Genomic DNA, 26863 nt, shown 5'->3' on the forward strand with positions numbered 1-26863 from the left:
TGATTACCATATTTTCTTCTTTACTAGTGTGAGGTTGCTAAAAATGTGGGCATCTCTGATAACTTCTACCACAAATTACAAACTCTAAACAACCCAAAGGGTTACATGTAATAGGTTTCTTATAATCATAAAGACAGATGGCATGGCATATCTGAACACAAACATGACAAATTTAGGACTATGTGCATCTGCAGAATTGACTCCTCAGGATATCTGTTTAGCAGTCAAGTGTTCTTCAAAATGGTAAGGATAAAATTGACAATTTAATTTTTCCAGAATAAACTCAGGTTCCACAGGTCTCCCCTTTGGTGACTAACTCAGTAAATCTCAGGTGACAAACTCAGTAATTTTTAATAGGAAAGAGAATAGAAGCTAAAATACAAACTGTATTTTAACTTTTATTTTCACTTCTAAGGTTAAATGTCAAGGTGGTTGGGTGAGAGAGACAGAACAGCTCAGCACATCTTTCTTTATTGTAAAGCTCAAGAAAACTTGTGAGAAATCACAGTAGATTTTCTCTGATTAAAAAAGGCAAAAGCATAATGGCATCTGCCAAAAACATGAATATGTTGCTTGCTCTTCCCTAGCAAGGTTCATTTGATTGCAACTTTACTCATTAGATGTTGTTCTAACACCTCTTGAGATGCACAAAGTTGATGCCTGTGCTCCCCTGAAGACAAGAACATATTTTTCAAGGCTCAGGGCTGCCAGCCACACTGCAGTGAAACATATGCTGTCCTGCTACTTCAGATAATAAATGGCTTCTCTTTTGTTCAGTGATTCAGCCTCACAAATAACTTATTTTGTCTCCTGAGACTTTTGAAATGAGTGAGGTCTCTTCAAATAGGCAACAACTGCCTTTTGTTTACTGTGTAATATACTTCTAATGCAGAGCTAGGTTATTCCAACCAAGGTATAGTAACTGAGTTGGCTTTTATAATTGGTTGTTACTGCTATTCCCAACAGTAATCCTTATAGAAAGACTATAAATATTGCATACCCACCATTACATGTAATGAACAAATATTGACAGTATACTGTATTCTGAAATAGTTGGCAAGTAGCATCATTCACATGAGAGAACCCCATTTACAAGGACGTTTTTTTAGATCGAGTAAACATATCCAAGACTACAAACCCATCTGGTCACATAGCTTTAGAAATCTTGAGTACTGACATCAGTCACCCGCTCAGTCCCACGAGGCATCACTCCTCCCAGTACTGTCATTCCTTTGGCATGGAGAGCAGTTAGTCTGGATAACAGGTTCTTCATGTAGAACTAGTCTCATATAAACAGGATCATGACAGTATTAAAAACACCACAGCAACCATCATCACGTTTTTTTGTCTTTGATATTTGGAAGCCACCTATCACCATGGTGCACTTGATTCCCTTGTCCAGATCACTAATAGCTTTATCAGTGATCCCAGGGAACTGGGATCTGAAGAAAAGGAGGCTTGGGGGGACCTTATCGCTCTTTACAGCTACCTGAAAGGAGGTTGTAGCAAAGAGGCTGTCTGTCACTTCTGCCAAATAACAAGCAACAGGACAAGAGGAAATGTCCTGAGGCTGCACCAGGAGAGGTTCAGGTTGGATATTAGGAAAGAATTCTTCATGGAAAGTATTGTCAAGTATAGGAACAGGCTGCCCAGGAAAGTAGTGGTCACCAGCCCCGGGGTATTTAAAAGATGTGCAGATGTGGCACTTAGTGACATGGTGTAGTGTCACACTTGGCAGTGCTGGCTTAATGGTTGGATTCAACGATCTTAAAGGGCTTTTCCAACCTAAATGATTCTATGGTACCCCCGTGTGAATGGGATTCATACCCTGGAGCTTTAAAAGGGAAGAAATGAATTTACATAGAGATGCCAGTGCGTTTCTTTGTCTGAAGGAAACAATACATTATGAAAGCAGAGCACCATTTTGAGAAGATTCTTGACCAAAATTGCACCTGATAGGCAATTTTTCATCCCATGTGCAACTCCCCCAGCTTCCAATGCTGCAGCTGCTAGGTACACCAGTGCAAGGCTGCCCACCAATACAGGATGAGCTAAATGCTGGAAAAGTGCCTGCCAGGCTGATCTGCAACTGGAAGGGTGAGAGGGTAAAATGAGAACTGGAATGGAAATCAGCTCAAAAGGAAAGCTGGAAGGACAGCCAGTTACACCAGGGCTTTCACACAAGCAAACTGGGGAGAGACATGCTGTTGCCAGCAGCCCACCGCTCCCGGGAACTGACTGCTTTGCCTAGAGGCATAAGGAATAAAAGCAAACCAGGTCACAGAGATGCCAGACCTCCCGAGGTTATCATTGCAGTTCTCTCTATCTGGAAAATCAATACTCAAAACACATGAAAGGCCAGATTGCACCACTGTACATCGTTAAAGAACAGCTGCAGATGAAGCTGGAGTACCCCTTACCATATAATATAACACAATACAAGAGAGCTGGGCAAGCCTAAATTGAAGGTTTCCTCCTGATTTTTGTGGTTCTTTAAGAAACCAAAATAAGCTGGAAACTCAAACCCTTAGGGAAAAAGCACAATAACATCTTACTGTGCAGCCATCAACATATATTTACAGGATTAAAAAGTGGAATAAAAATTTATTGTGCGTTTTATGTTATTCTTCACCTTTCTGAGATCTACTAAAACTGGCTTTTTCTGAGATTTCTGGCAAAAGCCTGTAGCCCCTGCCACAGCAGACATCACTGCCAGTCTACAACCAGTGTCTCTGGGGATAATTCTGTTAGCTCAAGCTTATAAACTGACCTGCAGAGAATGCAGAGAGGGAAACTTTTGGGTTCTGCCACTACATCACTTGGTGACTTTTAAATAAACTTACTTGCTAGCATGGATGTTTAAAGAAAAAGCCTCTCATTTTTGCCTGGGTGATATTTAGCTTATGTTTGTGAGCACGGCTTAAATGCAGTGGCAGATGACACAGTAGTATTAAGGAACAGTGAAGTGTCCAACCTCAGCCACTGACAAGCCGCAGTAATTTCTTCAGTCAAAGAGAGCAGACAAGACAGAGGCTAAAAAACCACCACAAACAAAACCCAATGTGCTATAAAAATGTTAAAAAAAAAAGAAAAATAACCAGCAATTACCCAAATCACGGACTACTGAACACAGGCGAAAATCAAAAAACCCAGCAGTGTCACCTGCAGACTGTGAGCTTATTGAATTTGCCTATTAACATCATAGCTTAAAAGGGGAAGTAGATAATCCCCTATTAAGAAATCAAAAAATCCCGTGGACAGAAAAATATATAAGTAAAGCAGAATACATTCTAGCTTTGAGATAAAATAAGAGCTACAAATATTATGTAAGTGAAAAATATATCAGCTACCAGAGAAAGGAAATGTATAAGATCTTGGCACTTTACTGGCTATTAAAATGCCAGGGCACTTTCAGAAAAAATACATTTTGCTCAGAAAATGTCCAAGTGGCAAAGGTAATGTTTTCTAACACACAATTTTGACAAATTTCTCAATTCAACTATTAATTTTAATATGGAATATTTAGTATTTTTCTAAGTAAATCTTGACATGCTTTTAAAATACTACATTTAAGAAGGTCGCAATTTAAACAAAATTTTTCACTTAATCTCATCGCATTTTCTTTATCTTGGCTCCATCACCTCTTTTCCAAGGGTTTTTATTTTCAGCTGTAAGTCAGGATATCATTTTTTCAGAAATTTTTAGAGTACTAATAAATAGTTCTGACCTTATCCTAATCCCATCATATTTTGCATGGTGACTGCTTTATAGTAGGTAAGTGTTAAAAAGTGAATTCTATGAATTGTGCAGAAACATAAAGCGAGTATTTTCTGACAGAGTACCTAAAATTAAGGTCCTAGATCTAAATTCAGCTCCATTCTTTGCTTCTGAGTATAACATTTTAAAGCTGAAGTTCAAATTGTCTTTAACACTGCAGGAAAGCTTTAAAACTTCGTTATCATCCCAGATAAGCTTTCAATAAAGTTATTAAGAAATTTGGCTCAGAAGTCACATCTTTAATCTTGGAAGAGGCATTGCTAAACATTTTATCCAATTCTGTGTGTTCACCTATTAAATCTTCCAAAACAATAACTCAAAAAAGTGTAAAATATGAAAATAGGTATAGTATTGACAGACCTTCCACAAGGCCATAGTCTCCCTTGAGCTGGTAAAAATGCATTCTATTCAGAATAATAGAATCACAGAACACCAGGTTGGAAGGGACCTCAAGGACCATCTGGTCATCTAGGCAAAGCACAGCCTAGACTAGATGTCCCAGCATCCTGTCCAGCTGAATCCTAAAAGTGTCCAGTGTTAGGAATCCACCACTTCCCTATGTTTAAAACTACTTCTGAAGGTGTCTCCATGTCCTCTATTTTTAGTGAAGAAAATTAGGCCTTTTTTTTCATCTGATGTTTTCTCAGTCATGAGTTCCACATTGCCTTTTGTGCTGCTCTTTGGCTAAATCATAATGTTTTTTCTGACTACTCAACTTACTTTTAACATTTGCACAAACTACACTCCTGAAAAAGTTAGCAGAAACAATAAGCAGTTATGCAGCAAGAATATTCTTAGAGCAATTACTCTTTAGGAAGCAAGCGCCTTCAGTCTGAAAAAGCACTGCAGGCAACACCACGTAAGAGCTAATGAATGCTTTCTTTATTTTTAGGAAGATGAATTTATAGAATCACAGAATGATTTGGGTTAGTAAGGACCTTAAGATCATCTAGTTCCAAGCCCCCTGCCATGGGCAGGAACACCTCACCCTAGACCACGCCACCCAAGGCTCTGTCCAACCTGGCCTTGAACACTTGTTGAGTGGCAAAAGTGTGATTTTTTTTCCTTCAAGCTGAGAGGCTGACTTAGACATCTGGCATAGTATTAAATTTCCCCCATTTCTTTCCCAGGCAAGTCATTTACATCTTTCTATTTCCACATCTGTAGAAGAAATCTTACAACCTCTTCAGACTTCCCAAAGCTATTAACAGGAGACACCAAAGCATCTCTGTGTATATAAAATTTTTAGATCTTATGGCAGAGTACAACTCACAAGTGGTTTTAATATGGCCTTACAATATACCAACCCATTGTAGAATCGAACGCTACTACCTCCTGAAAGGCATCTGATTCTAGAAAGGATAGTTTTACAGACTTTGCTTAAGTCAGGTGAAAAGTTATGACTGGTCCTTGTAATAATACACAGCGTGGGAAAGTTTCAGAGGAGCCTTAGGCTTTCGCAATCCCAAAGCCCAACAGAAACCCTGTATCCCCAAGCTCTGTGTAGCCAAGATGTAAAGGCCCAGATCTCCTGCTCCTGTGTTACAGCACCTGGCAGAACAGAAAAGCATTTTTCAAACCATCAGCTGCAGCAAGCAAAAGAGCCATTGTTTTTGCTAGAGCCCACAGGAAGAACAAAGTGTGAGATTCTCATGGACCAACTAGAACCCATAGTCAAACCCTCACTAATATATGCCCGCCTGCACTGCATCACAACCTGTAAAAGCAATTCAACACAGTAAATCCTATAAAGTGATACAATGTGTAAAAAAAATTAGGTCACAGGTACGGCTGAGTGAAACAAACAGGACATATATTAGCACTAAAAGAGAACGAGTCCAGCGCATTTAGTATCTTAGGTTGACACGAGACGTTTGCTTATTCCCAGGGATCCCAGTCTAATTCTTGCAGTCATAGTTACACCAAAAGCACAGGTTTTTATGAAACTAGCAGCCGTGAGCTTTTGGCACCAAGCTTTACAAGATAAACACTCCACAATCCCTCAGTGCTACCTGAGGCACTCCTCTTGCCAGAGCTTTCCACCAGCTCTCCTTGCATAGACTTAGTGTCTTCTAGCAAAGAACAAGAGCATTAAAAAGTCAAATCCGAAAGCCATTTCAATGTCCAGAGTGATAATACTGTTTAGAGGACAGAATAAGCTTGTAAACCTGTAAGATGTAGATCCAGCAATTGCAGCAGAAATCAATCCTCTTCCATTTGGAGCAAGTAGCTTAATTTCCTCATTTAAAGAATCATAGAATGGTTTGGGTTGGAAAGGACCTTAAGATCATCCAGTTCCAACCTCCCTGCCACGGACAGGGGCACCTTACACTAAACCATGTCACCCAAGGCTCTGTCCAACCTGCCCCAGAAGACTGCCAGGGATGGAGCATTTACCACTTCCTTGGTAGGGAACTTGTTGGCAACCTGTTCCAGTGCCTCACCACCCTCACAGTAAAGAGCTTCTTCCTTACATCTAACCTAAACTTCTCCTGTTTAAGTTTGAATCCACTACCCCTTGTCCTATCAAATGCGGGAATAGAAGGTAGCCTGTCAATTCATGCCATGTCACAGTGTTTCTGCATAAAGCAAAGGATATTACAAGGTGCAAGGCAATGGGAAGTCAGGCTTCAGAGAGGGTCAGGCTTGCTCAAGGTCATAGAAACTGAAGTTAGGTCTCCTGGCTAAGAGCTCCCTGATGGAATCAACCTACTATTGCTGTTGAAGAGACTAATTTTATGAGTTCTACTCAGGGATGTGTCAGCAGATTTATTATTATCTCAAGAAACTTGTGATGTTTTAATAGAAACATAGACCACTACCTATGTTCTTCTAAATAATATTTTTCTTTAGTATTTATAACTACGGAAGAAAAAGGTTTACTTTGGTTCAGGATCTATTTGCGAGGTGTAGAAAAGAGTAATGCTCAGAAATAGAAGAAAGAAAAGCAGGAAAACAAGAAAGCGTTGGAAAGAAATTAAGAGACAGAAGGACAGGAAGAGGTGGTGAAATGTTGCAAAAAATCATTATGAAAAAGAGGAGGAAGAGAGAAATACCAGCTGCACACAGAACAAACAAGTCTGCAGAAGATGCCTCCTCAAAAAAAACAAATCGGGAGTTATGAAGAATCCACCATTCCTTGGACAGCAATCTTCTGTATGAAGGGACAACAGCAACCTAGTGTGTTACTCCCACAGATGGAAAACCCTGTCTCTAGCACAAGTCTGAAAGAGGCCACCATAAAGGAGGTTCAGAGATGGCTTAAACACAAGAGATTTAAGTTTCTAGGAGTAAGAACCTTTCCCTGCCTGACAGAACCACATGGTGTGGGGGAAAAAAATAAAGATCCCATTTTATGTTACTATAAATTTTTGATGACTATATTCAAATACAGGATGCATAAGGATATGATTAAGAAGTATTTGTCACACAGGTCCTGCCTTTTCAGTAGAAGTTTGCTGCTGCAGCATGATGAGGCTATTGAGAACAGAACCCCAATTTCAGCATTAGAGACACGTAAGCATCAATTCATCCCTTCTAGTAAATGCCACAGAGAGACTGGAATAAACAAAATCACTGGAATACTTAACTTTCAGAGTAGTTTAGGAGTCCTGTGCAAGTATTTTGCCATGACAGCAAGCCTGCAGCAGCTGAGTGGTTTAAGCAGCAGTTTTACTCCTGCCAGTGTAGAGGGGCAGTAGCCAAGGGGATTCTCAGTGGGGTGAGCGCAACATCAGCCCTGTAAAATGGCCATGGTAGCAATTCAAACCTTTCTCATTTCCACTGGGCTTCCACGCTAACCCTGGGGAAAAAAATCCTGCTGCATCTCTGCTCCTGAGAGAGCCAGAGGAGTTTGTGTGGTCAGCACAAGTGAAGTCGAACAGCTGAAGTGAAGAGGAGCAGAATTTGACACACCAGTAGATTGGAAAATGCTAGCAGAGCATGAAGCATGAAAGCTGGGATTTGTGCTGCCATTCCATCATTGGGGAAATGAGGAGGAAACGTGCAGGTCTCCAGAAGATGCAGAAGATCCATCAGTAAGCATGATGAATACGTTTCAAACACATTACACCATTATTTTTGGGTGGTCTGGGGAATATGCCTACTTTCACTGTCCTTGCAGACCTCCTAAATGGTATTACTCATCTCTTTTCAAAAACTATTTTAAGTTTTCATATGACATCCTTAATATTTTCATAGCTGTTAGCTGTTCCAGCGGTTAGTTAAGATGAAAGAGTTCCCAGTTTTCTCCTTCTGTAACATGGGAACCTTGATATATGCCTCAGGGCATGTTGTGATGTTCAGTAAATAAACAGACAGAAGTAATCTCAACACACAGGATAATTGCAATAGAAGATAGAAATAATCTAAATTAATCACAGATAAAAATCATCTTTGCCAATTTAGCAAAAACCTGACTGTTCTATAGACAGCTGTACCCATTTCATCCTAGCATACTTGGCAAACAATTAAATACTGTATGGTCCTTATTACTAATCCCCTTTATAATTTCCTCTTTACAACTAGCTTCTCTCTTTTCTCCTCTTTCTTTTTGCAAAGATTCAGCACCACTAATATAACCACCTTTTCCTTTCTGGTTTTATCTGTCACAGATTTCATGCAACCCTGAATCAGTAACTTTCTACTCACTCTTCATATAGATATCTTCTCTTTTGGAAACTATCCTATATATTATAATTTGCTTCTTTTTTATATTTAATTCTACAAGAATCTTCCAGGATGATATTGTCATGGGAATGCACAGCATTAAAATAGATGTGCATGGACTTCTCAGTCCCGGGATAATGGTTGGACTTGATCTTAAAGGTATTTTCCAACCTAGCTGATTCTATGATTCTGTGATCTTCATAGCTATTGATTAGAAGACAGTTGTAGCTCTAGCTAGGACACAAGAAAATGTCTGCCATGTAGGAGAAAAGCCCAAGTCTCACTCAGATCTAGACATGCCACAGACAATTATTATGCTGATCAGCTATATTGGGGGATGTGCTCACATGTGTCCCAGTTGTTATCTCAAGCAGAGAAGAAATGAAGAAGTACTTTCAGGTCAGTGAGCCCATGGGCAGGCTGGACAAGGCAAACATGAACTTGCCTAGTGCCCTGCACTGTAAACCTACCACCGCCCCCTTAGATTCTTCTTTGACGTCTGGCTGAGATTTAAGTTTGGGCCTAAGAATCTACATTTTAAAATAAAGAGCTTTGAAATGACAGCCTGGTCTAAATTTTGCAAAATTGTCCTTATTTTCAGACATACTAAACAAAAATTCCAGATCTTAAAACCCCTCTAGGCATGGAACATTATGCTTTCCTGTTTACGGCTCCTCTCTGACCACCTACCCACTCAGCAGCATACATCACCGCAGGTGCTGAGGGTAGCTTCAGACCTGCTTTCTACTACATGATCTTGATTGACTACTCCTATTTCTCCAAGCAATGACCCCTGCTTATCATAATAGGAAATAAAACCTTACTGAAAATACGATGCTTGGATTCCTTCTCTTCCTAGAATTACTGGGAGGGAAATGGATGTCTCTCAAGTGCAGAATTACATGCACAATGGTCTCTTAACACTTGCTCATAGGTCTTTTCCATTTTCACATAAATCTTTTTTATGTTGTACTCCCACCAACTACTCTTTTTATATCTGGCTTCACTACAGTAAACTTAATTTAACATTATGGCTTTTTGGTAGTTGTTGGTCTGCTTTTATGATTAATGAGTTTTAGACAGGAAATTCATAAAAACAGAACAAAAGAATCTATAATAAGTATGCAGTAAAGACAGGACTATTTTTCCTTAGAATAATTGTATGCCTGAGCACAAAAGAATGTGAAAGTTGCACATTAGGCTACAAAATCACAGTGTAAGGTCAATCTCAGAAACTTCAAATGAGATCTCTACACTAAGCATCAAATAAATTATAGGATAGAATAATAACACAGAATGTCTGTTCAAGTGTGCACCCGTTTAGCCCACACACCCTCTACCTTGACAGGTAAATATCCTACATACTATGGCAAACCTACACACTAGCCATGGCAGTGTACTGTGTTCGCTTGTATTGTTAGCCAAGTTTGTGGGTCTGGGATTTTTGTGTTGGTTTTTTATTTTTCTCTTTTTAAGCGAAGTGCAACGTTTGACCACAGTCTATTCCAGGTGCTAACTATTAAAAATGTATAGGTCAAAGGCAGCTTCAAACTATATTCTTCAATGTTCTGGTAGACATGCATTCAAAAAGTATTCAAAGACAACAGTGTGCCTAATCCACAAAAGCTGGAGATTCCTCTCTGGCTCTGTACACAGAAGACCTGGATGGGGAAATGCAAGGAGAGTGCCTGCAAAATTTTAATGGAAAACAAGCCAAACTTTGCTCCATATTGTACAGAGAACTCTTCTCCAACTAGATAGAAAAATGCATTCATAGTCTATTGTTTAAGAGAGAGTTACTGCTTAAACAAAGCAGCAACACCACTACTGTTTTTGACTTATTACAAGGAATTAGACAATGAAAACCACATAAAATTTACACTTTTAAATGCAGCCCTGTTTATAAACAAACTGTGAAAAAGCCTTGGTTTCTCAAACATAGCAGGACTTAACCAGGGAAAGCTCTCGCTCCTAGCTTCCATTTAACAAGTAAATAGCTCAAACACTGTTGTAATAGCCAGACTCGTAGTGACTGTTCCATCCATGGTTTTAATTTCCAAGTGTTCCACTCTGTTTCTCAAACTTTTTCCACATATACATATTCACATCCCATCAAATAGCGCCCATCAAATCTTCCCCTTGTATGGCTTGTTTTCAGTGGTGCTACATGAACCTCTGCAATAGATGGTGACTTCTAGCTAACAGCTCAGTGAAAGCTCTGACTGTTTTAGCCTACTGAGTTCCGTTTGATTTAATAGCTCCCTGGCTGTCAACTAGGCAACTGCTCATCAGCTGTGTGTGAATAAAATCCAGGATTTCTGCATAGGACTGCCTCTCACAGCAATCCACTCACCAGGAAACCAAGGGTGGAAAACATTCTATTACTGAAATAAGCATACTTCTGGAAAATCTGAAGATGAACAGAGCAGTCCTGGACAGAAGTCTTAAGCAAAACAGTGCAGTTAGGTTACATTAGGGCTTTGGTGGTGCTTGACTAGAATAAAACTGAATGGTGACACTGCTTATAAGGAAAGAACGCATCATGCTTGGGAGATGATGCATCTTAACGTACAGACTCATATTCTGCAATTTCACAGTGAAACCTTCCTGAAGAAACTACTGACAATATTGAAAGCAATATTCCATAGTTGACAACTTGTACTTATAGAAGTGTAAGATAATTCTGCTCTCTATATTCTGGTAAAGTCTCTAAGGAAACAGATGCTTCAGTAGAATTACTCCTTGCAAGTAAATGTAGTCACACTGTATTTTGACAACTTCCACTACCAACTGTTTCGCTCTGAAAGACAAATGTCAAAATGCTGTAGGACTGCATTTACCTGTAAGTGCTTACAAACACTGCTCAACCCAGATGCATCTCAGAAAATGCTTTTATAGCTGCAGCAAATACCCTTTTGCAATCGTCTAATTTATACTATTTTCAAGTATCAGCAGTTAAAATATTGTACAGGAGAGGCTATATCCTTATTGCTATCTTAAGTGTTCTGCGTGGTTTGTCGAGCAAGAATACATATTTGTCATCTTGCCTTTTAGTCTGGAAAAAACATGCAGCTACTGGTTATTGTGACAGCTGGGAAATGTAAGTGTTCAACCCATTTAATTAATAAGTCAGTGTACGCACAATCAACATGTGTTTTCTCTTAATACGAAAAGCCTGAATATATACTGCTTAGCTGCCTCTTTTCCAGAAACATATAAACAGAAGGATGGATGTATCAGTTGCATTAACACCAATTAAAATTAAAATAAGCTCTGAATGTGGGAAAAACCCCAGTGTGTTCATTCAGCTCCTTCCCAGACACATTATACAAACAGAATTAAAGCAAATACGTGATTCCTACATCTAACAGCGCATATGCCCTATAAAAATGTTAACGATTTTGTTGATAATTTAGCTTAGTGAAGTTGAATTCTCCTAGGTTTTCTCTTCTGCAGAAAGAATTTGCTTTGCTCAGCTGACTCCAGATTGACACTATGGAAAGCGTAATCCCATACTCCATGAATCATGTGCATAACTTCCAAATCGCAATTATAATGCTGGTTTAGAAAACAGAGGATACATATCAAATTATTTCTCCCACATGGTACATTATGGGATGCCTGCACTAATCAGTGCTAGACCTCCAAGACCAGTGTGAAGCTGTTGCCTACAGCATTTAACCACGATGCTTTCACCATTTTTATACCATCTATGCGTGTTTGTATGTACATTTGCATGTATAAATATATCTCCCTCTGGCATCATTTACAGACCCTAGAAATCCTTTCTGCTGTGCTGCTTTTGTTGTTTGTATATTATTGAACAACATCTTTGTAAAAGAATATCTTAGCATAAAAACAGTGCAATTACTGGCTCAAAGGCGCTTTTCTGTAAGGGATAGATTTTAATATGATATTAATTTACTAAGCAGGCTATGTAATTCTAAGACCTTATCTTGAGCAGAATATAGATTTTTCTAAGATAAAGTTAACGAGACTTTTTGTGTACACTGGTGTGTCCTTCAGGCTTAAAATTCAGCAGTGATCTCACGACTATTTTGTCAGACAACTGGCATAACCACATTGCCACTGACCCACTCTGCTTGTGCAGGTTTTTATATAGTAGCTGGGTGAGCTGAGAAAAAACCTTCACTGGGCTCTCATCCATCTCATACTTTTAGCCTTTATTCCAGAAACTGAGATGAGTAAAGATTTGGGGGTTTATTCTTTTGGACTTGAAATCGCCAGGAGATGCTATCTCTGAGACACACAATCTGCAGAAACTCTGTGCTTGGTGGTAGTTCCACTTCAAGAAGCAAAAATATCATTTCTGACTTTGCAGCAGATCAAAAATATATTACCGAGCTCAGGCACAGCATAGATTGGGCACAAAAACTCCAGTGACAATTGCAAGAGAAATAAAACACATACTTAACCATCCAGGCAGCCTCACCGAGTTCCACTGAGTTTTGATTAAGCAGAACAGACAGATAAACACAACTAACATTGTCCTTCCAATCAGTGGCCTCTGCATGAAATCAATGCTTCTGTATTACCCTGGAGTTAAAAGGCCCTTATCAAGAGAAAATTCTTATTTCATAAATAACCTACTGTGCTTCTGTTATTCCCAATGTATTTCACAATTCTTACCGTTTAAACCACAAGCACTTAGCAGACACAGAAGGTTTGCTGTTTTTTTGTTTCATAATTGCTCTTCCTGTTGCTTCTAATATAACATCCATTGTAAATACACTCAATGGGTCGATTTCACTCTCACTTATAAAGTCCACTTAATCTTCCTGGGCTTCGTAAAAAGCTTTTTAGTTTGGTAATGATGCAGGAACATTTTTTAAGAAAGAGTTTCAAAGAAAGGGGATTTTGATTTTTTAATCAAGGTTTTACACAGAATAAACATCATTCTCAATGACAGCCTGCCCAACCCCTATCTTTATATTAAGGAACGAACACACAAAGGACTTTGTACATAAAGGATGAAGAGGTTGAATGCTAGTCCCACAAGTTGCGTGGATGTGTGAAAACCTACAGGAGTTCTCTTTTGATTTCTATGGAAAACTCCAGGGAAGATCAATTGCCAGGATTCAATGGCCTCAGAAGTTTTCAGAGTCCATCCAGGTATTTTTTCCTTTCTATATTATTCAGGAAGAATAAATATCCCACTTCAATATGTCACAAATGCACTTAAGATGACCTGCAACTCTGTGAAAACCACATCCCTACAGTTCAAAAACTTGTAAAACACATATATGCAGAATCTCAGCTGCACTACAAAATGTAATTTCTTTTGCCACATACCTTTTTTTTGTTGGTGGGACAAATGTAGAAATTGTCAATAACAGTGGCAATCCCAGGCTGTAGGTTCAACTTTGTGTATAACGTCCCAAAATCTGAGGACCTGAAAGAAATAAAACATTTGTGTTTTCTTCTAAAGGCTTCAGCATTTAAACCCAGCAAGAAAAACTGACTTCATAGCACTGTTTTCAATGCTTTTCCATCGTACTTTTGCTCTTTTCAGTGCTCATCAGCTATTGAAAGAAAACTACCGCTTAATAAGAGTATTTTCTAGGTTTGAATCAACATGTCTAGTTCTGTTTGCATATGGTATTTCTGTGTGGTACTAGTTTTCATCCTGACACTGCACCATGGAGTGACAGAAGCCCAACACATAAACCTTTCCATCACCACCCACAACGTGGTAAAAAAAAGCTAGGCAGAGCAAAGGCTTATCAGCAAGTACAAACAGCACCTCCTCAGCTATGCAGAAAAAGAAGAGCTGACTTCAGAGCCTGGTGTTGCATAAGAGAGCAATTTGGCCTGAGATCTCCAGGACTTACAATGGGCCTCTACCAGAATTCATACTTGATAAAGGTATCCATCCATTCCTCCAGCTCTTTTTCAGATGATCACTAAATTTTCAATGAATAAAAACAAAGTCAGCACTTGGCCCTCAGTATGTCATAAACACAAATCTATGAATATTTCAAGCGTGGGCACTCTGCAGAAGTTGTTTTATATTCCTGAAAAACCTACAGTGAAAAATGGCATCTGTGCTATGCACCTGGATTGGCAATGTCTAGTACTAAAAAAAAAACATAAGTAAAATGTTAGTATAGGAAAACGCTAGTTAGTGAAACTCAAAGCAAGTCACATCGAAAATTAAATCACTTTGGATGAAGCCTCATTTATTCTATATAGGATCAAATTGAACCATATGGTCTCCCCATATTACAGCTTTTCCTTTTGCATTTGGAAGGGGACTCAGATACATCTAAGGCACCTGTCCCTTCTTCACCAAGAAGCCATTCCTAGGACAGATGGTTGGTGGGAGGACTTCGACTCTATACTACCCTTTTTTTTTTTTCACTGGAATAACAATCTCCTTTAGCAAACAGAGCCGAAGGTGCTCTGCCCAGTACCTCTGCGTTATTCAAACAATTTGGAACATGCAGCAACTCTCATGTCTAAGACAGCAAGCATGAGACCTCTGTCCCTCCCCATGTGACACTGAGGACTGTCTATGCAGTGATTTATACCCTATAGCCCCATTCTACCACGTTCATTGCTCCCCTGTGGGCTCTGCTGTCTCATAGTTCTCACCCAAGGAAGTCGTTGCAGAAGTTCATAGGAACATCAAAAAATTACTGGGCATAAGCTGTGACACACAGACCACATTCATAGCCTAAAGTTGAGAGTTTATTTATTTTATAGTGATACCTGAATGGATTTGATCCATCCTTGCCCCCCTCCCCCATAATGTTGCTTCACCTGCAGATATACAGCAACACATTGCAAAAGTTAATGAAGTCATAAAAATTCAGTTCAGACAAATGAATTTGTAGAAATCAAATACATACAATTGCACTGGGTATTCAGCAATGAGCTAATTGAAATTCTCAGGGGAATAGGATGGACAGTACCAAACCTAATCTGCTGGAGGTGTTTGACAGAAAAGAAATTAAAGCAAAGACTAAAATACTGACTTCAAACCAAATGTACTGAAATCATGCAGAAAAAGTACGTATGATGGAAAGAGAACCTTATGTATTCTCTTTGAGGAAAGAATATCAGGTCAGCTGCTTGCCCAGCAATAACATCCTGAAATAATTCTCTGAACCTTAAAGATGATCCAATTTATCTGAAGAGGCAGTTCCAGGATTAATACAATGGGACTACTGGAGAGTGACGCTGCAGGAGCGACTGTGGCAGCAACTGTATCAAAAAAGTATGAAAAAAGTACAGGCAGGAAGCACAGAGACGATAAGCAATTTCAAAGATAAAAAGTTCCCCAGTTTAAAACTTCCTCTTCTAGTTCTTGTGACTTTGAAAAAGCACTACAAGAAAAAAGTTGTAACAAATAGAGCATACTAAGATAACAACAGTATTTTCAGACAAAGTAGAAAAGCTTTATAGCTAAAAATCTTTTATTTGCTGGTACAAATTAGCTACTTTAACAGGAAAAAAAAAGAAATCCAATTCCAACCTTAGACAACAGGCCAATGCATAACCATAAAGGTACACCATGCCTAAGCAGGAAGACTTGGATATGCAGAAGATCTGCTTTAAGTCTGAATAAAAGGAAGTTATTCAGACTCCCAGATCTTTTTTGCTGCAACCCAGCTGTGAGGGAGCTCAGGAATGTCAGCTACTCTTTGAGACATTTACACACAAAAGGATACAGTTCAAGGACACCATTCAAGGGAAGAACTGTCCAAAATAATTGGTTTTCCAAATCTGCTATAATCCAGAGAAAACAGGTCACAATTTTTTTACTACAGATATATGTTCCAAGCTCCTGACTCCGCATATATAAAGAATTAACATTTTGTAGCACACAGCTAGAACAGAATTCCCTGTAATTGCACTACTGGGCTACAGACAGGGCTGGGGAGGATGCATAGGATCTCACTGCATGATGCCTATTTAAAGAATTTATTAAGAAGCACAAAATGTGTTTTGTAGCACACTCAAGAGAGGAGGAGCCCTTTGTGTTCTTCCAGTCATAAAAAGATTGTTTTCTGCTGTGCCAAAAGTATTGAGAGGGGAAGAAAACCCAAACCAAACCTCAAATTAACCACCTGTGTTTATCAGGATAAATACATTCTCTTCCCTCCCTAAAAATTAATGAAAAGATACTCCAATGTATAATTAAAAGAGGATATACATGTACCTGATAAGAAGAGTGAAACATCCTTCTATAATATGGCTTATTTACAGTGTTAGCACAACAGCAGAACTCCATAAATCAGAGCAAGTGTAAAGTCTGATTTCTTAAAGATGGGCCTGACCTGCAGTTCTGAGTGATCTGGATGCAGTTAGTGAGCATTTTGGCTTTCTCTGAGATGTTGCAGGTGCTATAGCAAGCTATCCACAGGGTGCTTCTTGCTACTGCTCATCCACCTGTGCACTATGGGCTACAGATCGTATGGATGTTTCTTAGTAGAGCAAAACTCAGTGAAGGACTTGTAGTAAACACATCTTCCAGTATTCAGGTGATGTGCCATTACAAATGCTGGAACATTACTCATGTACTGATGCAGACATCAAATAACCTGTATCTGACAGGGTTGCAGCTGGGTAATAGCTTCTTTGAAAGAGTGTACACCTGCTGAAATAGGTGCCATTCTTTTTTTGTTTTAAGGAAAAAATCACTTGTTTCTGTAACAAGGTATATTCCAGTCACAATCATCAAAATCAGAAAATGATATTATAGTACATATGAAATTACATCTTTTTGGCTTGTTTTAATACTGTGAGTTCAAACGATAGTTGGGAAAACTTCCAAGCAGTACAGAATGCACCCTGATGAAACAGAACTTCCAAAGCCCCTAAATTCTGAGGAAATTTAGGTCTTGCCCTTAAAAACGTAACTTTTTTATATGTGAGCTAAAATAAATCTGTGCCTAACATAATTTGGAACTGTACCTAAATGCTGAGTCTGGACATCTTCCATCAGAAATATTGAGAAAGAAGAAGAAATTTAACAGATACCAAAAGAGACACGAACCAAATGTTTGCCTGTCTAAACTTCACTGCCATTATGCAGCTTTCCACTCATGACTCACACCTATGATTCCATACTGGGCATTGTTAGTTGCTTTTCCAGGTTATGCTTACAAGTATATACTAAAAATATATATATAAGAAACATCAGAATTTATATAGCAAGATGTTGATTAAACATTTTAGAGAGACAAAAATTGCATCCCCAAGTCAAATTTCATACTGAAAGAAAATGTGAACTGCAAATGCTTCATTCCCTGTTTTCATTTTCTTTTTCTTTAATGAATTGAAGAGACACACTGGAAAGAGAATGGTTGGAATACACATGCTCATCAGATTTCCTCTACCTCTTCTTCCTGATGATTATCTCATGCTCCATTCTAGCCAAATGAGCCATACGGTACAAGCCTGATTAGCTAGAAACCATAGAAGAAAACAGTGAAGAGATTTCAAATTTCTTGTGGATTATTTAACTAATGGAACAAAATGAAAGCCTCTAGGGAAGGGAGGAAGGAATAAAAAAAAAATATAGAAAGATATGGTGGTTTATATTATTGATAAGTTGTTAAAAAAATATTTGATTGAGATGCACATAACAGAATCAAGGAAGAGTGGATATGTGCATAACACTCACTGGACTTCTTCCCATTTAATTTTCTCTAGACTGTATTGTAAATGTCATCTTCTCACATTCACCTCCTTTTGTTCAGAAGAACAAACCAGTATTTACACCATGAACTTTAAAGTGCAAGAGAAATTAATCCATGGTATTGTTCTATCACAGATGGTGTAACACCATTTCCTTTGTGTTCTGGCCCCTCACTTGAAAAGAGACAGCAGCATCTCCTATACCTCGAATGTCTGTAAGGAAAATAGGTATCTAGAGGACAGAAGAGTAATGAAGAACTGGCTGACAGAGTACCTAAAACCCATACATGAGAAGTTCCAACACCAAATGTCAGGATACTGAAAGGGACCTAACCAGAGGAATATCATTAAGGAAGTGGCACACTAATGGATCTTTTTTACTTAAACAGCAAAGACTTCAAGGGCTCTTACATGTACAACGTGGAAATTGCAGACACTTTGGTTAGCCTCATAAAATCTTTTTAGGAAGCAACAAAAAACCTCTAAAACCCCAAAGCCTTTCTTCAGAGTAGAAACACATTGTAGCATTCAGTTCCAATACCTGACTCATGTATTGAGAAATTCATGCAGGTGAAAGTTTCTTCAAAGGCTATAGAAGAGTATGACTCCTAGCAAGCCAATTAACAAATTACTCATCACATACAAGCTCTGCTGGAGTATTTTGTGAAAATACCTCCCTCTCTCTGCTTTCCAGAAAAGTTGAGCCGTTTGAAGTAACATATTTTTCCTCTCAAAACCAGGAATACAGCAATATTGCTTCCTTAATCCAGTTTTACACTGAAGAATCAATGGTGTAGGCAAGAGCTAACAAATAAACAGTTTAGAAACTTCACATTTAGGCAGAGGGTTTTTTCCAAAAGCACTAAGATGAGTGTATCCTGTTTTTACTAACCAATCCACTACTGGCAACATATATCCATCACATATGCTGATAACAGAGGTATTTTTAAGAACTGTGGATTATCACAACAGCCTTTTTAGCTGAAGTGACCTGCTGTGCTTTTTAGCTGAAGTGACCTGCTCACTAACATAGTGCAACTCTGCACCTATACACTTATATAGATTCCTTCCCCTTTTTACGGGTATTGTTTGCGCATGAAGAGCCCTACAGACTCAGTCACACCATAGGAGCACAATAAAGGACAGGCAGCCATTTGCAGTGGCTTTTTAGTGACTTGTGGATGTATGTTTGATTGTAAAATACTGACCCAAAAAAAAAAATCCACAGAAAAAAAAAACAACAACTGTAATTAAAACACTGAACAGCCACATTCATATGGAGGAGGATCAATCAAAGCATCACAAATTCTACAACTGGACTTTTATTCAATGCATGAAGTATACCCAGCTCAACTGGCTGCACTGAGACAGAAAACCAGTCCTCTGTAGCTGATAATAAAAGCAAGGTTTACTCTGCTAGGTGACTTTAGGGAGTCAGATCCTTACTTCCCAGGGAAGAGTAGGACATAACCTTATTTTTCAACCTACTTAAAAATCAAGGAAGAGAAATGCTAAACAATGCTACACCTTGGTTTCTCTCCTGAGGGTTTGACAACTGGCTCCCCTAATGCTACACAGTACCTGGGCTGACTGTGGCCCTTGCTGGCATGTCAGGCTACAACTTTCTACCCTGATGTTGCAATTACCTTTGCAGAAAGTGTTTTGAGACCTGCATTTTCAAGGAATTACCCTGTCTCAGAGCTGTCCAGACACAAATCTTGGTACAGGAACCATTCATGTTTTCTGATGAGGGAGCATGGAAGGTGATAAGCAGAGCTCTGAATACAGATGGGATTGTTATTTGGCACAGAAATTCAAGCTATGTAATAGACACTTTCTGTGATCTTGTTTTCCCTTACTGGTATCTTCTGTCATGCATTTATCATGCACTGGTTTGGGTTAATTGCTTAGTCTGAACAATATACACACACAAACTCCAATAGGGGCACTGCATCTGTAGTATATACACTATATCTTTTCAGTGCTGTATTAAACATTCCTACTCTGCACAGCCTCACTGCACACAACTATAGTTATCTTTTGCAGCCCTTCATTAGTCCTTCATTACACCACAAACTTCCTGCTCATTAGCCTATAATCGCCCTGCTTATCAGTTACACTTTCAAGCTCTACTTTGCTGCACAGCTCCAATAATTAGCCTTTATATTTTACAGGCCTGCAAAACGTCACATGAGCTTCTATTAGCTGCAGCCACCACCTTTCTCCCAGAAAGTGTTAGTTTAGGTAGACACCTATTCTGAATCTACTGCCTTGGTGCATTAATTCCACCACCAACAGACAGCCCTCACTGACGACACGTCTTGGAAGCTACAGCCTGTAGCCATGCTTGCAGTACAGAGATATCTGTGATGAACCCATTCAACCATGAAACAAGCAGTGTCACAGCGACAAAGCAGACAAGACACTGCCAGGAAGGCAGGGTTATGTCTTACTTCTGTGAAAAGTAAAAGCTCTCTGCTATTTCTTCCTTCTCAGCTTTGCAAACCAGGCAGGGCTGGGGCAGGCAATGCAGCAGGCTGCCCTTGAGGTGCAGTTGCAGGACACAGCTGGGCATGGAGGCACCTTAAAAACTTCCCAAAATCCTTCTACCCATCCATTTGTCCTGTTAAAAACAAAGCAACTGAAATGATCCATGTTCAAATAAATGGTTTTGAAAACTTGCTTTTAAGCTGGAAAATTTCAGTAGTCCTTTTTACAACTCAGTCCCACAAACAGTTGTAGGTACCTAAATGAGGGAATAGAAAATGAGAATGAAATTGCAGGAAACAGAGAAAGATCAATTTCTTAGCGCACTTTGGTCATTGAATTCAAGGTACCATGGACTCAGCCGTTACTGTGCAAGCATTTATCCTAAGAAACAGACACGTCAGATTTAGTTTCAGCAGCTGCAAATCCAGCACTGCATTAGTAGGTCTCAGCAAGGAATAAAGTATATATCATGGAGCATTTGAGGGGGTTGCTACTGAAGACAGCTCACACAGTGCTACAAAAATGATTAATATTAATTTGGGGGGGAGGTGTACCATAAAAATGCGAGCTGGAGCAGAGTACAGGAAGAATTTTACCATGAGGTGTATATTTTTTAATAAAAAGGCTTTCCTTCACAAGCTCACATTTATTACTTCTGAAAGGGCTGTGTTGGAACAAAATTAACTGCTTAATTACCACCTACAAAAGAAATGAATACTTCACCTCTTACATAGTGTAAAAATTCCCTTCCACCAATTTGAATAAATTACTTTCTTTGAAGAAAAAAAGGTGTGTTGGTTGAAAACTTTTGGGAAAAGAAAAAGGAAAAAAAACAAAAGCCTTTGGTGCTAAAATGGAATTTTCCAAATATTGCCAAAAGTGGAAACATCTTTATATCACTTCCAGTACAATTCCTCGTTTATGGATGCTGTGACTGGAAATAAGTACTTGCAAAAAGAAAATCTCTCATCTCACATACTTGTGTTCTTTGGGGAAAAGGATGGTTTAAGAGGTTTACAAGGAACATAAAAATTTTCCACCACGGAAAAATTCTAGGTATTTCCCACAGCCCAGGCTTTTTATTTAAACCACTATACACAGCTGAAATATTTCTGAAACGACTTCATTCTCAGTCAGGCAGCGCCTTGGAAGGCAAGAAGGATGTTGGGAATGTATGAGAAGAGAGAACTTGGCTTTGTGCTTCCTGACAAGAACAGCAAATTTTCTTGCAACCACTAGATCTGGCTGCAACAAGAACATTTATGAAATCTAGGAAGAGCTGATAATAATTTAATAAACTGTCTATGCACGTTCACATGCAATTATATATTCCTTTAGTAATGGGCTCTGCCAACTATAATAGTCAGCTACTTACTCTTCAATAAGTGGAATTCTTCTTTAACTCAGAGCAGCCCTGCGGAGAAGGACTTGGGGGTGTTGGTTGATGAGAAAATGAACATGGGCCGGCTTCAGTGTGCACTCGCAGCCCAGAAAGCCAACCGTATCCTGGGCTGCATCAAAAGGAGCGTGACCAGCAGGTCAAAGGAGGTGATCCTGCCCCTCTACTCTGCTCTTGTGAGACCTCACTTGGAGTATTGTGTGCAGTTCTGGTGTCCTCAACATAAAAAGGACATGGAACTGTTGGAACAAGTCCAGAGGAGGCCACGAGGATGATCAGGGGACTGGAGCACCTCCCGTATGAAGACAGGCTGAGGAAGTTGGGGCTGTTCAGCCTGGAGAAGAGAAGGCTGCGTGGAGACCTCATAGCAGCCCTCCAGTATCTGAAGGGGGCCTATAGGGATGCTGGGAATGGACTCTTCATTAGGGACTGTAGTGATAGGACAAGGGGTAATGGGTTAAAACTTAAACAGGGGAAGTTCAGATTGGATATATGGAGGAAATTCTTTCTTGTTAGGGTGGTGAGGCACTGGAATGGGTTGCCCAGGGAGGTTGTGAGTGCTCCATCCCTGGCAAGATGGAGCCAAGACCAGGTTGGACGAGGCCTTGGGTGATATGATTTAGCGTAAGGTGTCCCTGCCCATGGCAGGGGGGTTGGAACTAGATGATCTTAAGGTCCTTTCCAACCCTAACTATTCTATGATTCTATGATTCTATGATTTTTGCTTTTGCTGCTGAAGTGCTGACCTCAACTTTATGATTGCTTTGGGGGAGGTGGGAGGGGGAGTGACTTATATGGCCAAGTTGTAGCACTTTATAAAAAGTTAAATGAAGTCAATGTTTTGTTGGTAATTTGATGTGCTACTCTGGACCTGAAGCCAAATGCTTGGCAGAACTAAAGGAGTAGCTGGACATTTATATAAAGAACAAAACTATCCTAAACAGTAAGTAATATAGAAATATAGACTTCGGAAGTTATCAGGCCTTATATTGAGTGTATTAGAGACCCATCAACTGTCCAGTGGTTGTCTGTTGTGGATTTTCTGGCATGCTTGCCCTAAACCGCTAGTGCACATCATGCATGGAGGGTGGGCAGTGTCCAGATGCAGCACAAGTTCATCAGTTCCTATGTCCCCAGTATCAGAGAAGTGATTATTTTAAGTTATTACAATTGCATCAGGAACAAAACCTTTACAAGACATTTTAATGCATCATTTTGAATTCACTGTCCATTTTGGAAACAACACCTGCCCATGGGCCATACCATGTCTGCCTGTGAATGACGTTGACATAGAATCATAGAATCACAGAATAGCTAGGGTTGGAAAGGACCTTAAGATCATCTAGTTCCAACCCCCATGCCATGGGCAGGGACACCTTACACTAAACTATGTCACCCAAGGCTTTGTCCAACCTGCCCTTGAACACTGGCAGGGATGGAGTATTCACAGCTTCCCTGGGCAACCCATTCCAGTGCCTCACCACCCAAACAGGAAAGAACTTCTTCCTTATATCCAATCTAAACTTCCCCTGTTTTAAGTTTGAACCCGTTACCCCTTGTCCTATCACTACAGTCCCTAGTGAAGAGTCCCTCCCCAGCATCCCTATAGGCCCCCTTCAGATACTGGAAGGCTGCTCTGTGGTCTCCACGCAGCCTTCTCTTCTCCAGGCTGAACAGCCCCAACTTCCTCAGCCTGTCTTCATACAGGAGGTGCTCCAGTCCCCTGATCATCCTCGAAGGCCTCCTCCGGACTTGTTCCAACAGTTCCATGTCTTTTTTATGTTGAGGACACCAGAACTGCACACAATACTCCAAGTGAGGTCTCACAAGAACAGAGTAGAGGGGCAGGATCACCTCCTTTGACCTGCTGGTCACGCTCCTTTTGATGCAGCCTAGATACATGATGCATCTCAAGTCATGAAAACATTCAGATAGTTAAACAAGATCAGGTTTTTTTCACAGCCTTTAAAATCACCTTATTCGTGTGCCACCTGAAAGGGCAGTTTGCAGAACACAGTGGATAGCCTGCAGGTAAGGACGGGAGGGACCAGAGTGTGCTGCAGTAACGAGGGCAACTGCAGGAATTCAGACGCTCACAACCGCTTGAGCAGGAGTTTTTCCTGTTACTTGCTAATGACCCCAGCCCTAATCTCCTAATAGCCTTCTACAATTGCTGAAGCTTTTTTTTTTCTTATTTAATTTATTTTGTTTAGAGCTTTCAGCAGCCAAATTTCCCTTGCAGTCATTCTCCTGTAACTGCAGTGACACCTGGGGAGGGCTGAGCCCATCAGCTGTAGCTTGGCCTGCTGTTGAACTTGGCAAGCCGGCAGCACATAAAGCCTCAGCAGATGTTTCTGCTTTTACAGCAGCTCTTCCAAACCCTTGGCCAGACAGAAATCCAAAATACATCCAGAAAAGAGACAAAACTGTGCCACCATCATGGCTCTTAAAGTTAGGAGGCAGAACCAGTCTTTCCTGCAGGACTCAGAGACCATTAGCAGCAGAAGATGCCTTGAAGTGTTCCCATAAATTAAGCTGACAGATTATGAGGGGCCAGCCACGGCAAATGCAGTGCACTTTGCATTATGTCACAGTTTGCTGGGAAACAGAATCCTAAGACAAATACCCACATTTACATAGGAGTTTCCACACCAAGAAGATCACACTTCATAGTAATAACTACAGGAAGCAGGCGGTTTTATGGCTATTAACATTTTCACATGGATCTATGGTGCTTCCACTTCATGGTAATGAATGTTGTAAAAATAAAGGCGTAAGGAGATGGTACCTGGTAGAAGCCTGAATACATGCCATGCCGGATCCATTTTGTAAAAAGAAAGTCACACAAACAGCAAGTTCACAGCTGACATTGTGCTTTATAGGAGAGAGGGTTGATATATACCATAGTGACACACTAATACACTCATTCACTTGATGATGACTAACTGCTCTTAACGAAAGCTTGGTCTACTATAAATTGTTGCATGTAATTTCAAATGAAAGTGAAAACAAGCCCCACAGAATAAGACTAGTTCTCTACATTCAAAGTAACACAAAGCACTCCAGAAGCCAAAAACTCCAATCACATTCTAGTCTGGCAGTAGGGGAGATTAACAAGATTTGAAAAATGACCCTGCATCTGAAAATGAGCTCTTTTTTGGAGCAGTGAAGGTTTTTACATGTTTCTCCTCGCATCTACCATTCAAGTTCAGATGGAGCTGCCAGCAGAGGATGCAGCTCTGCAGGTCAGTGGCTGCTGGGGTGGCTGGGGTCTCTCACTGAGGCTGGGACAGCAGGAGAAAGGCTCCTTTGCTAGGTCACCAAGCAAAGAGCAGCAGGTGGAGGTCAGCAGACTTCAGAGCTTCCAAGATGATGGGAAAGAGATCCATGGGATGATGATAGCAAGTTTATAGATGATACAAACCTTTGAGAAGTGGCTGATACATCAGTGACTATAACATCTGGTAGAGATACGGGCAAACAGGAATCTCATGAAGCTCAACAAAGGAAAGTGCAAAGTCTTACATCTGGAGAGGAATAACCCCATGCATCAGTATGTACTGGAGGCCAACCGGTTGGATAGCAGCTTTGCTATCCAGGGGGATCCTCATGGACATCAAGTTGAACATAAGCCCTTGCAGCAAAGGTGGCCAACAGTCTCTCAGGCTGCCTCAGGAAGAGCATTGCCAGCAGGCCAAGGGAGGTGATCCTTACCACTCAGCACTGGTGAGACACATGTGCAGTACCAGGGCCCCTCAGTACAAAAGAGGCATTGGCATACTGCAGGAAGGCCAGCAAAAAGATGATTACAGACTGGAGCATCTACCACATAGGGCAAGGCTGAGAGAGCTGGGACTGGTCAGCATGGAGAAGAGAAGGCTCAGTAGAAATCTTATTAATGTGTACAAATATCTGATGGGAGCGAGTAGAATCATAGAATCAACATAGAAAAAGACCTTTAAGATCATGAAGTCTGACCATTACCCCAGGATTGCCAAGTCCACCACTACAAACATAAAAGCAAATACTAAAAACAAAAGCTCTGTCATTTTAAGTGGAATGAGAATTCTGCCTGGAGTCTGCTCTTGACAAAGAAGTACCCAACTGTGCAGCAGTATTGGTTAAGCCAACAAAAAATACACATTTACTGATAAGCAAAGCACCTACAGCATAGGGCCTGCACATGCTTTGGATATGAAGTCTGAAATTACAGTTATGTCCCCAATTCTGTATTTGCAGTTTGAAAGATGGCACAGAAGCATTATAACTACATTTCTTTGTGTAGTCATATAACTAAGTTTTACTCAACTGCCCAAAGCAGTCAAGCTTACACGGGGGTGGGGGGAAAGAAGTGGTTTTGCCCAATGAAACCTTTTTTGGCTTTTTCCCCCCTTTCCTGCTGTAGTTGATTCTACTCAAAACCACCACCTTGGGGGAATTTAACCATGAAAGTTTTGGCAAACCTTTTGGTACATGCGGTCAAGCCTCAGGTTCATAGTGAAAGTTCAGTACAACACCCCTACTCTACAAATAAATGTACAGATCCCAAATGCTAGCTACTAGTCCCACTAGGCATATTTTATTAAGTACCTTGTATACACAACTCAGAAAGCAGCTTGATCTTGTACCAATAAAATCAAACCCAACATGCCAGTGTTTGGGGAGAGACTAAGATACATTTGCTGTTCTTATTTCCAAATCACATCCACTCCAAGGCAGTCCTTTCCAAAGAAATTAAGACTGCCGCTGTCACTGGAGATAGCAAAACAAGGGTGGTTAGAAGTAGTCACTCAATGCAATACCTATTGCCCCACATTTGTGGTTAACCCAACGGAAAACAGCAGATTACAGTCTGCCCTCCTT

General features: G+C 40.1%; 1 protein-coding gene across 7 annotated transcripts in view; it reads right to left on the reverse strand.

The window, feature by feature from the left end:
• Positions 1-26863, reverse strand: part of SORCS2 (sortilin related VPS10 domain containing receptor 2) — a 549260-nt gene that overhangs the window by 219491 nt on the left and 302906 nt on the right. For all 7 annotated transcript variants that reach the window (XM_057426800.1, XM_057426798.1, XM_057426797.1 and 4 more), the window contains exon 3: positions 13759-13858. In XM_057426800.1, coding sequence (XP_057282783.1) covers positions 13759-13858 — 100 coding nt within the window. The remainder of the gene's footprint in view (positions 1-13758; positions 13859-26863) is intronic.

The sequence above is a fragment of the Pezoporus wallicus genome, unplaced genomic scaffold (genome assembly GCF_028554395.1).
Source record: "Pezoporus wallicus isolate ANWC-B61680 ecotype Strahan unplaced genomic scaffold, APGP_CSIRO_Pwel_v1 scaffold_13239, whole genome shotgun sequence".
Taxonomy (NCBI): domain Eukaryota; kingdom Metazoa; phylum Chordata; class Aves; order Psittaciformes; family Psittacidae; genus Pezoporus; species Pezoporus wallicus.